This window comes from Poecilia mexicana, unplaced genomic scaffold (genome assembly GCF_051168715.1).
Source record: "Poecilia mexicana isolate PSO_F unplaced genomic scaffold, ASM5116871v1 scaffold_3, whole genome shotgun sequence".
Classification (NCBI taxonomy): Eukaryota; Metazoa; Chordata; class Actinopteri; order Cyprinodontiformes; family Poeciliidae; genus Poecilia; species Poecilia mexicana.
Window position 1 is genome coordinate 21664072 of NW_028263372.1, and position 12021 is coordinate 21676092.

Here is a 12021-nt window from a genome sequence, read left to right on the forward strand (position 1 = left end):
ATCAGAAACAGTGAGCAGATCATCCCTACTGCACTGATTAATTAAAGCAGAAAATCTTTCCACATGCTGATGGTGGAAGTATCTTTGTAGCTGCAGATGCATGCATTTCTCATATTACATAACTTCATCATGTTTTTATTGTCTTTATTCTTGTTTTAATTCTTTATGCGATGGATAAACTTTGCTCTTCTCTTGTGATGAGACGTTTAATTTCTAAGCGGCGTTCAAATCGAAATTCTTCGGAGCCACAAATAAAAACATGCCTCTTTAGCGAGGCTTCGACTCCCCAGAGCTTCTTTTCAAAGCTGCTCTCAGTCCAAGTTCCTAAACTAAATCCCTTATTCTTTACAGATTGTTGCTATAAAACAATCAGCAGGATGGAGTCCTTCCTTCATCACATGCTGAAACACAAAACGGCTCCCAGTGGAGGAGCTGGGAGAAGAGTTTCTCCGTCTTTCCTTCAGGAATGTGATCCCTAGTCACTGCTGGCCTCTGTTCACCCTGCCACTCCGAGATCCTCCCCTTCCTTGGCGCTACGCTAATCTTTGCTGTGCGCTCAACAGGTGTCCAAACAACTCTTTGTCTGTGGGAGGAGGAGGAGGAGGAGGAGGGAGGAAGGCCGGGGTCTGTGGTGAGAAAAGAGCGCTGCCATTTTCACGGCTGGGCCTGATTACCATACAGCTGAGCTGCTCTGTTTGGGCTCAGATGCACGTTTCCAACCATTCACATTTCCTGGGCTTTTAAAAAGCGCCGATGAAAAGGGGAGCGAGGGGGCAGAGGGCGGGGAGTCGGCCCGCGGACCCCCGTCTGGAGGGACCTCTCCCTGCACAGGAAGCGCTGTGTTAGCGCAGACACAGTATGTTCTATCTGACAGTCGCAGTCGGTCAGCATCAGAGCCACAAGCCAACAAACACCGAGCTCCTCTGACGAGAACAGAAACGTTTCTGTTCACCACGACGGCCCGCATCAGGAAACGCCCACCGACGACACAAAACACGGCGCCTTCAAACAGCTAAAACCCTGAAGCACCGACAGCACTGCTGGTCTCACATGTAAAGAAATAACATGTTTGTGTTTTTGTGCTTTAACAACAACATTAAGAGGTTGAAACACTGAGAGAAAGGATAACATTTGGTTAAATGTAATCAACATACAGCGGTGGGCAGAGTACACAAAGTAAAAGTAGCAGAACTTCATCATATCTTTACTGAAGTAGAAATACAAAGTAGCTGTCCAAGAAATGATCAAGTAAGAGTAAAAAAGTATTTGGTCAAAAGTCCTGAGTAACTGATTAAATTATTAATCATCTAACATTAACATTTACAGAATCAGACGGACCTAAATCTAAAGTTAAGTGAAAATTTTGGTATTTTAAGGACTAAAATGACAATAATTCGTTAAAGTAACTGAAAGTATCAAAATCAGGCATTTATTTTCCTCAAATCAGTTTCTTTCAACATAAAACCTAAAATTTAAAAATCTCAGCAGGAACTGTAGATGTGTGTCTGTTCAGGGTGAATTTTTGTTAAAATATGTTTGTTTTTCATTCAATGGGTCCAGAAAATCCAGAAATTTAACTCAAGAGTAGAGATACTTAAGAAAAAAAGTCACAAATAAATAAGTAAATAAATAAATAAATAAAAACGACAGCACTGTAAAAAAAAAAAAACTCCTAAAAGCAATTTTTTTCAAAAAGTTACTGAGTAAATAAAACTGTCAACATATATTTACTTTAACAAAGTAAAGGAAAAAAAAATCTGTCATATAATCTGTAATATTACTTAATCTCTGTTCTGGTAGTTAAAGTGGGTGGGATTAATGGCTTTGTGCCAAATTAGTTCATATTTTACTTCCAGGACCAGAACTAAATTTGTGAATCATGAATCTCAGTGAACAACAACGTGGAGTTCCTCAGAGCTCCAGGTTCAGCCCACTTTCATCTCTGCTCCCCTAATCTCAGATTACTAATCTCAACAACATTTCTCATGACTTCTTGAGTCCAAAGTACACCCAGCAGGCAAAAACCATCATCACAGACCAGGCCGTATTTTATTCTGTCACTAAACATCTGAACACAAAGCTGGAATAAAGAGTCTAACTGGGTCACAGAAAACCTCATGAACGGCTTCAGCAGGTTGGATCACTGCAATGGCCTCTCTTCCTGCTTCTGTAAAACTCCACCAGGCAGACGCAGCTAATCCAAATCCAGCTGCCAGAGTCCAAACCAACCCAAGCAAAATGGGTCACATCCTCCTGATACCACTGCCTCCCTGTTTGACAAACACTAGATTTCAAAACTCTGCCGCTGGTCGGTGAGACACTGAATGGTCATGAGAATAAAAACATGTCAGGGTCAGACATGAACCAGCCAGACCAGGAGCGTCAACTAAAAATCAAAACCTGAATGCTCTTAAAGGGCCGGTTGTGCCAGAATCTACTGATAAAACCAATTAAACTGTTAAAATGAAATAAGCTTCGTTTCACATCCAGCATCCTGTGATTGATCAGAATCACAGATTTTGTGGTGATAAATTTTAAATATTTTTTATTATATTTATGCTAATGTATGATGTTAAATGTGACTTTCTTTTTTGAATCGCCCTACTTGACATCAAGTAAGGCTGAGGCGGCAGCCACTTAAACTCAATGTTTTGGTCAACTTTGAGATAAAATGTGGAGATCTGTTGATTTTGTGTGAATTTTGCTGATTTGTGAAAAACTGGAGCAAAACCTGGAGTCCAGAGGGCCACATAAAAAGCCAGGACGGGCCAGATCTGGCCCCCGGGCCTCGAGTTTGACAGCTAGACCCTCATTTCTTCAGGGCTGTGTTAATCAAATGGAGGCATAATTTAGTTTCTATGCTTGTTAACTTTGTATAAAACTTCCTTAAAACCCAGAACAGGCAGAAACAGGAACAATAATGTTTCCTATAAAGATCAATTATCTTTTTATATTTTAGTGACTACCGTAGTTTTATTGGAAATAAGAAATAAGGGTTTAACTCTTCTCAGTTCAAGCTATTAATGTAATTGTTTAATTCTTTAGGTTTTCTTGTTAAATAACTTTGAATTGCCCTTTAATTGCACAGATAAACCTGCCTGGCTTTGTTGTAACAACAAGTAATCTGGATTTGGATCCATAATAAAACCAACCTCGCTCGGCTTATTTCATAGTTTTTGAATGACCCAAATTAATTCCAAACACCTCCGGATTACAACAAGATGAGCTGTCCCGTTTTGATTTCCCCTGCAGATGTGTTCAAATCTCTTGGCTGCAGAAAATGAAATACCTCAGATTGGATGAACACATCCTGATTTATTCCGGGTCGTGCATTCCTCGTCTCCTCAAGAGGCTTCGACTTTAAGAGGAAAAGAAACACAAACAAGTCCTACGGAGAAGCGCAGCCTCTCTTCGCTGCGCCTGCTTTTCTCATTCCTCCTTCACCCCGGCCGCTCTCCAGAGGAGGGTGAGCTGTAGGCCAGCCATTACACTTATGGAAAATATGTCGGTATAAATTCAACTATTCATGTGTGGAAAACGTCTAGTTTTCACTCGTGGCGGCGCACCAGCTTTGAGCAGGTGGTTGAGCCTGCGATGGGGGGAGTTTTAATGAAAACCATACATGAAAACGTCAAAGCGCTCGTCGTACCATCGCCGCAGTCCGACTTGGAACGAGTGCAGAGGCTGGAAAGTTTGGTCCGATGGTTGTTATTGGCCCGTTCTGCGCCTGTCCCAGCAGGCTGTGAATGTCGCTGGGCAGGCTGGCGGTGGAGCCCACTGCATGGTTCCTCAAAACGAGGATTGCATCATCCAATCTGTCCAGGCGATCTTCCATCCGAGACTGGAAGGACCGGGGGGGATTGTGGGAACAAAGATTTAGGGAAAGAGGAGAAGAGAAAAGGAAGAACAGAGCAGCTTAGTATAAGCACATTAGGATGAAAACTGAAAACACTGATTGTATGGTGAGGACTTGGAGGGGCGGGGATGAAACAGAAGATAAAGACGGCCGTTCAAACTCAAGATAAACTCAGCCATTTCAGCTTGAGCTGCAAAGACAAACTGTGTCCTCTTTTGTTCTCCATTAATCGTCTGATCAAACAATCACTTATAAATCTGCACCAAACATAATCGCTGCAAGCTGGAATGACTGGAAAAGACAACATGACATGGAAAATAAAGGCAACTTGGGTAAAAAATAAAATCAAATCATATTTTTAAAACCAATAATGTGTTTGTGCAACAAAACAAAAAGGTGAAGATGCGTGGAGGATGCATGGGTGTAGACTATCGGATCAGTACCTCGCAGACATCCTTTAAGAAAGACATGGCATCCTGGAGATGCTCATGTAACTGCTGATGGACTCTGTTTTTCTGGCAAAGTCAAATAAGAATAAAAAGAATTATAAGACGAGATCAGAGCCTATAAATACCACAAACACACTCAAGATAAAAGATTGCTTTTCTGAAGAAGTAAGGGATTTAGAGAAGCACGCAGCTGCTGACCGTCCACTTTGAAAAGATGAAAATGTTTCCACGTTTGCACATTTAACAGCCCAAACTACGCCACTGCTCATGGGGTTTATTCTTTAAATGTATTATTTAGAACTTATTTCGCTCTTCTGAACACTTTATAGGGACGAAAAACTGAATGTTTAAGTTAGATGCATTTCTGCGAGCTTTAATAAATGACGTTTGGCAGTAAAATGACTCGTCTCTGCTTTAATCCAATCTCTGACTCTCTTCATCGCCTCCTGAACCTGATGGGACTTTTTCCATTTTCCTGGTAGCTCTGACTCAACAAGCAGGGAAACTTAGGTTTTATTTCAACACTTTTAATCAAATCCTGATGATGAAAGCATTCCTTCATCGCGTGCCAGTGGAAATATTTAGCACTTACAAGGAAACAGTGCAGAGAATGCATGTCTGCTGCATCCAGGCTGAACAGAAACCTAGAATCTTTTAGGTTGGTCTTGTATTACAAAATTAACGTACTACTTAGACTTAAAACATGGGAAATGTGTTTTATCAATCAATCAATCAAGTTTATTTGTATAGCGCATTTCAGCAGCAAGGCACTTCAAAGTGATTTACGTAATAAAGACACAAAATTACAAAGTTGTAATGAAAACACCATCCAGTCAACAACTGAAGGAACATTATATATATTGATGAGTGCCATTAAATATGTTGGTGAATGTTTCATTTATTGTAGTTCAAAAGCAAACAAGTTTAGTCTTTATTTTATCATTAGTGAAATAATCTGCCACTGTAAGTTAGTTTTGTCTTATTTCAAACGGTAAGAAGCTAAGATGTTGTGTTTTGGCAGTGTGGTGATTATTTTATGTTCCTGTGCCTCCAATTATCCGGTGGTTTGTGTTTAAAAGCTTGCAGGCTTGCAGCAGGTAATGCAAATGAACGTCAACAGGTAGCTGGGCCGGGTGAAATGTGATCCTCGGCTCTGGTCGCATGGCAGCGGAGGAATTCAGGAGAAGTGTCTCAGCAAACAGCTGCCATCCCTCCACACCCTCCCACTGCAGCCTGCTTAGCTCAGCCCTTCCCCCCCCCCCCAACTGTCATCCACGCCCGGGAGCGGGGCCTCGGAGCCGGGGACAGATGGCAGGCCCCGAGGGACGAGTATTGTTCAGTTTGGTTATCCCTCGACCCCCGTCTTCCTCAGCAGAACATTTGTCAGACAGGAATCTGCGTGTAATGCTAGCTCATGGATATCGTATCTATCGCAGGGTCGAGTCGCCGGGAGCTTACCAGCGAGTGGAGGGAGTTCTCGTAGTTTGGAGAGGAGGGAGTCTGTCCGCTCGCACGGGGCCACTGGTTGGCACCTGGGAGGAGAGGAAATGATGTGGAGAGGGTTGTAGTTAGCAACGCTGCGGCTGAGTTTCACTGGGGAGTCCTGCTGAATCATCCACATGCCACACAAAAGGTAGCTGACAAACACAATGACATGCAGTCATAACACACCGACATCCTGATTTTCTGGCCTCTTCTTGTTCCATTTAAGATATTTTTATCTTTTAAAGACCCAACTGCATCACTTCCTGCCGGCTGGACTGCATCCTGAAATGTGAGCCAGCAAAGGGTTCGACTAACTCCCACTTCCACCCTGAGACGTTCACGGCATCGTCCAGAAACCATATCAGAAACCATAGTGAGCCCTGAAAACTCACACTGTTGTTTCTACAGACCGGCTCGGTCTCTGAGCACATTTAACACGTTTTGACACAGCGAGGCCTCTTTGTTCTCCAACAGCTGGAGTAGATAGAGACAGAACGTTCTCCATTAGGTGCTTTAATTAAACAATATGGCAGAACACAGACTCATAAATGGACGTTTGCTGAACAGAACAACACAGTCAGAACAGCAATGCAGCTAAAAAGTGCAAATAAAATCATGCCTTTTCTATTTAAGATGGGAAAAAAAACCTTCATTGTCTTGTAAATATGTTCTATCCTGAGTTTTGGCTTCATCGGGTTAAAATTTAGCAGAATTCTCCAATTAAGTAACTTTTGTTATCCAATTATTAAACCTGTAATCCAAAAAACAATCAGCAAATTAGCGCTAAGTAACGTTAAATCAAACAGAGAAAGTTTTTTCCACATGTTGAGGTTAGAAGGATTTTAACTGCGTCCAATGATCAAGCGTTCACTAAAGGAATTTAATTATTTGTTTATTTGCATCTTGTAATGTATAAAATGAAAAATCTGCTGAATAAAAGTATTTTTTTAAATCCAAGTTGCAGCTCTAAATATTTGCAAACATTTATTACACAAAGCTGGACAGAAGTTCAAAATAAAGAAAACTACTGCAACTTAATCAGATGATGTAAAGTAATCAAGCTTTCTCGTCACTTGGGGTTACGATTTCCAGCTTGGCTTGTAAATATTCACTCTGGATTCAGTGAACGTGTGAGAGCCAAGCGGCTGAGCTGCAGGCCAGCACCGGAAGACAAATCAAGCTGATTTGATCTGGTGTAAATTAAAGAAAAGGAATCCACATCTGCTCGTCACATTTGAAGCTACACAACGCTTCTTCCCTTCGTTTTCTTCAGCATTACTGTCCAACTAACTTGTCTTGCACGTGCAACATGAGACAATGTGTTAAAGTACATTTAAATAAGCTCAATGGGTTTTGACAATATTGAATTTTTCCAGGTTGTTTCCAGGGCAGGGTGTCTCTGGCCGGTCCGACCCGGTCCCCTCTGGCGTCCTTCCCTGTGGACGGACGCCAGACTCAGCCTACATGGTTGTAAATGAAGTCTGCTGTCGCACAGCTCACAGATGGAGGCTTTCATACTGTTTTAATTAGTGTAAACCCTGAAATTCATTTAAGAAGACAGCTATGCGCTTCTTACAACAGAAATGTATTTTTAAGTGTAGGGTTAGAAAGACCTAGAAAACCTACGGTTTCAAAACGCCTTTTGGATGTTTTCACACCTGCAATCTGGTAAAACTGCAACATTTGTTAAAGTTTTAGCTGGTGTGGTTTGATTTCACACTGCATTGTGTCAAATGAACCAAATTCTTTGAGAAACCTGTTCCCCTCCTCGCCTGTGGTGGCACTGCACCAACAACCGCTGATGGAAACGACATGAAAACCTCAGAAGACATGAACGCAACTTTCTTCTTCACAAAACAAAAACAGAAATGGAGCGGCGTCAGATTTTAGCTGCTGTAGGATTTAGTAAAAAACCATGAGCTACCTATCTCTCCAGCTAGCATTAGGCTCTTGCGTTTGTTTTGGTTGTATTTACCCAGAATGCCTTGTGCTGTAGTTCACTTCCTGCTTTTGGAGCTTACATCAACATATGCATTGGAACTGAGACTTTTTAGGGGGACCAGAGTTTAATTTCTTGGTCCGTATCGGTATCACTCCTCCCCAAACGAACTAGAGTCTGATTAAAGTGGACTAAAGATGGCTGGTGTGAACGGACTCTTTGTTAAAATGCTCCTGTGACTCAAATGGTATATGGACTGAACTTATATAGGGCTTTTCCAATCATTTTGACCACTCAAAGCGCTTTACATTCACCCATTCACACTCACATTTTTACACTGATTGGTGGGCAGTTTGGGGTCAAGTGTCTTGCCCAGGAGCGCGTCGACATGTGGCTGGAATCGAACCTACAACCTTCACATCACACTTCAACTTCTCTACCCACAGAGCCGCAGTCATCATTTCAATAAGAAATAAGAGAAACTATTGGACTGATCAGAGTTTTCTACAGCTGTATGGAGCATATAGTAGCTGCGCAGCCCCTCCCCCACATGTTTCTGCTCAACCACCCAAAAGAAGGCTCCAATTTTCCATTGTTTACAATTGGCTGTCTGGAAATAGTTTAGGTTGTAAAAGCCCTGGAGTGTCATGGTGTGGAGACTAATGCCTCCATCACATCGGCTGCATTTCAAGGGTGTAGGAAAGAATTAACTCATCGGAAAATCACCTTTCTCTGTAGCATGCACAAATAAAACGCCAGCTAACACAGACTGCCACACATGTTTACTGGAATCCGTTCTGCGTTTGTGTAATGTAAGCGTACTGCAAATGTGCACCTCTAAATCGCACATCTAGTCAAATTGATGCAATTTGAGCTTAAATTTGAGGTAAAGCAGTGCTTAAAAAACACTGAATTCCTCAACTTTCATCCTCACAAACATGGACTATTCAGAAAAGCATTAAAAACAACAAACACACTTCAAAACATGACAGGGTTTTATGTTCAAATGACAGCAGTGGTCATTTATTGTATCGCTTCTTGTTCATAAATAAGAATTGACTAAAATGTTATTTTTACTATTTTGTTCTTTATTTTTTCCATGCGAGCATCAATAAATATCAGTAAATTTGAGAATATGTTTAAATGAAGGCTCGATGTGCAGATTAGCTGTATAAATCAAGATCTTAGTTCAAATATGAATGTTTTAAAAGCGCAGCATCATGAATGCTGCAACACCTAAAAAGGAAGTGAGGATTAGTTTTTTTTTTATCATCATCATAATAGTACTACAGAATATTGTGATAAATGGTACAGAATATAGCAGGAGAAACAGAATAATTTCTTCACTACAAGCAGGGTAATGTATTTTTTAGCTGATGAAAAAGCACTAAAAAAAAGAAAAGTTACACCTCCCTACCGCCAGGAAACCGTTCCCAGCATTTTCCATTAATTAATTCCACTGAAATGTCTGACTGAACCTCTAAAGTCTTTTGTGCTCAGGTTTTTATGTTCCCTCACACTCTGCCTTTGAGAAAGCAGACTTTAATTAACAGACTATTAAAAGTGAAGGAAATGAAAGTCTGCTCTGCCTCAGCTCCCTCCCAGGTGAGTGAGGAAAGCACTTCGCATGAGCATTCGCTGGCTGGCGGCTGTGAAAAATTAGCCTGAGGCTCAGTTCCCCACATGCACCGGAGAGGGCTAATTGAACAAACCAGTCTTGAGTAATGTGCTGTATGTTGGTGTAATCCCGGTGATGAATGGATTTTGCAACTAACGTTAACAGAGAGCCAAATTTTGGGCCAATTTGGAAGACTTGCTCTTTTTCTAGCCCAATAAGAGCAAATAATTAGAGACACAATATCCCTTTGCTGCAGTCTGACATGAATGTATTCCATATTATTAGCTTAAGAGTTGAATTAATCATCGTTGTTACGTTTATGTGATGCAAATAGATGAAGAAAGTCATCAGAGTTCAGATCAGCTGAGTCAGAGGCACCTTCCTTCACACAAAGGCAAATGAAAAGTCTTTTCCAGTCTGCTCTCTCTGTGTGTTTGTGTGTGTGTGGGTGTGTGTGTGTGTGTGTTGGGAGAACAGCTGTCCGTGGGGCAGGGTAACAGCTGAGGATGAGGGGGGCATACGTGGGGACAGCTGTCGCCACTCCATTACCGTACGTGACACAACTGCCCGCTAAAACAACACACCGGGCTTTCCCTCACCGTTCCCCCTCGTTCTCTTTCCATTACTCTCCCACCTCTGTCAACACCTCTGACAGTCCTTATTACTGTAACGCACATCTCTTTTGTCCGTACTTAAACAACCGGTGCGCTACAAACGAGAACGAGTTTTTGCTGCTCTCTCAAGCGTGAAAAGACGCGCCGAGCTGTTTTCTTTTTCTCTGCTTTTGCCCTCTCGTGTTTGCTGCAGAAAATAATTACAATTTAGAGGGAAACATGCGTGTCCGTCCTCAAAAATCATACAGTACCACAAAGCCCTTGTCGTGGAAAGCAGGATTACGTTACAACAAATCCACTCTCCAAATTCTCTCTCATTACAAAGGAGGGCGAATGCCAAGAGCTGCTATTATGAGTCAATAAAACAGTTTTGCACAAATGAAATGCTTTTCAAGAACAGTAATCCAGGACCCACTTCAAAGACTTTAAATGTAAGATTTTGGTATCCTTCACCACTCTGAAAGCCGCAGCATATTTTCTTTTGTAAGAGCTTGTCCCAGAGATGGTTTGGAAATTGGTTTAAATTGAAAATAAAGTCCCAGATAAGTCAAAGAATGAATGTTATTCTGTCGGGTAGGATGTAAATTAACAAAACTGAGAGAAAAAGTCTCTCAATGTCTGAGGGGATTAGCTCTGTAAGACCAAAATATGTGGCGAAGAATGGACCAACACAGCGCTGATCTTATGATTTTAATGCAAATCTCATTATTATTCCTCTCATATAGCGCAGATAAGAAAAGGCCAGCTTTCTTATTCGAGGTTAATGTTGTATTTGTTCACTTAAAAAGATTAAATTTCAAATATCATCAAAGTTGTTAACTGCACTGCTTAGAGGATGAGAGGCAAAGCTGGATGGATTCCTTAGAAACTGTTCACACATGGCTTAAAGAGCAAGTATGAAATGATTAGACTTACTCTAAAGCTAAAAGTGGTATTTAATTAAGTTTTGGAAGAACTTTCAACTAGCCATTCTGCTCAGGCTTTGATTAATCAAAGCAGAATGTAGCGCGCAGTAAAAGTCATTAAATTAATTAAAGTCATAGGGGCCTCGTATTTGTGGCTGTGCGACGGCAAGTGCAAGGAAATCTGCGACAGTTTGGCAAATACCAGACCTTGAAATTCACTTCATCTGTTTGGTGTTTTGGTGCCAAGCACAGAGTGCACAGCACATACAGTGGGTGGGAGGCGCACTCGAACGAGGCAGCATGAAGCCACTTGTTGGCTGTTTGGTGGAAAATATAAACATGGAGAATTTTTATGGATCTACAAAAAGAAATGTTTGATATGTTGTCCTGAGCTTGAAATCGCTGCAGCCCCTGAAGAAACCACTCCCTTTGATTTGAGAATTGCCAAACCAAACATCACGCACAACAGTGCGCTGTGTTTGCTTTAATTAAATCGCATGCAAATGATACCCGGCTGCTCCGAAGTCGCTCAGTTCAATTCTGCAGGCAACAGAGCATTCTGCTGCGAGCAAGACTTGAGCTTTTATGAAGGGAAGGGAGATTACAGCAGCTCATCCATCAAACACGTCACCGCCTCGTCTCAAACCTTCCTTTCAGTAAAAGTACTTTTGTTTTGACGCGCGACGAGAAACATTTAGACCTAACTTTTACCGTTCCTAAGAGATAACTGCACACCTTACAGATTTTAGTTTGCTCTGCTTTATTCTGGATGCTGCAGTTCAAGGTCAGATAAATAATCTCTGTTCATCCGGTCGTTTTCAAAGTTTACAGGGTTGATGGATGGAAACAGCAGGTTTCTTATGAGCTTGTTATTATTCTTCTGCAGTTGAAACTGGATCCCCATTAGTTAAATCCTTTTAATTGGGTCAAAGCAAAACGCAAACACAATGTATGAACTGTCTAAACAGTGATACAAGAAGTAACTGTCAGATTTGCCTTTAGTAAAACCAGGACTTCTTTTTCTGAAATAAAAACATTGTTTTTCCTATTTTAATATCCTAAGTGATATATAAGACTTTTAGGATTATAAAAAATAAAACATATGGCAACATAATGACTTGATACAACACCTTCTTGAGGAAAGCACAAGCTTTG

The 12021-nt window shown here is 41.3% G+C and overlaps 1 protein-coding gene across 5 annotated transcripts in view; it reads right to left on the reverse strand.

Annotated features, from left to right (window-relative positions):
* Window positions 1-12021, reverse strand: part of tcf12 (transcription factor 12) — a 90393-nt gene that overhangs the window by 7832 nt on the left and 70540 nt on the right. For 4 of the 5 annotated variants that reach the window (XM_088004312.1, XM_014980490.2, XM_088004313.1 and 1 more), the window contains 2 exons: window positions 5764-5837; window positions 3650-3841 (listed from right to left, as the gene is read on the reverse strand). In XM_088004312.1, the coding sequence (XP_087860438.1) occupies window positions 3650-3841; window positions 5764-5837 (266 nt within the window). Of the gene's footprint in view, window positions 1-3649; window positions 3842-4299; window positions 4372-5763; window positions 5838-12021 lie in introns of all 5 variants that reach the window. The other variant, XM_088004314.1, reaches the window with a different exon arrangement.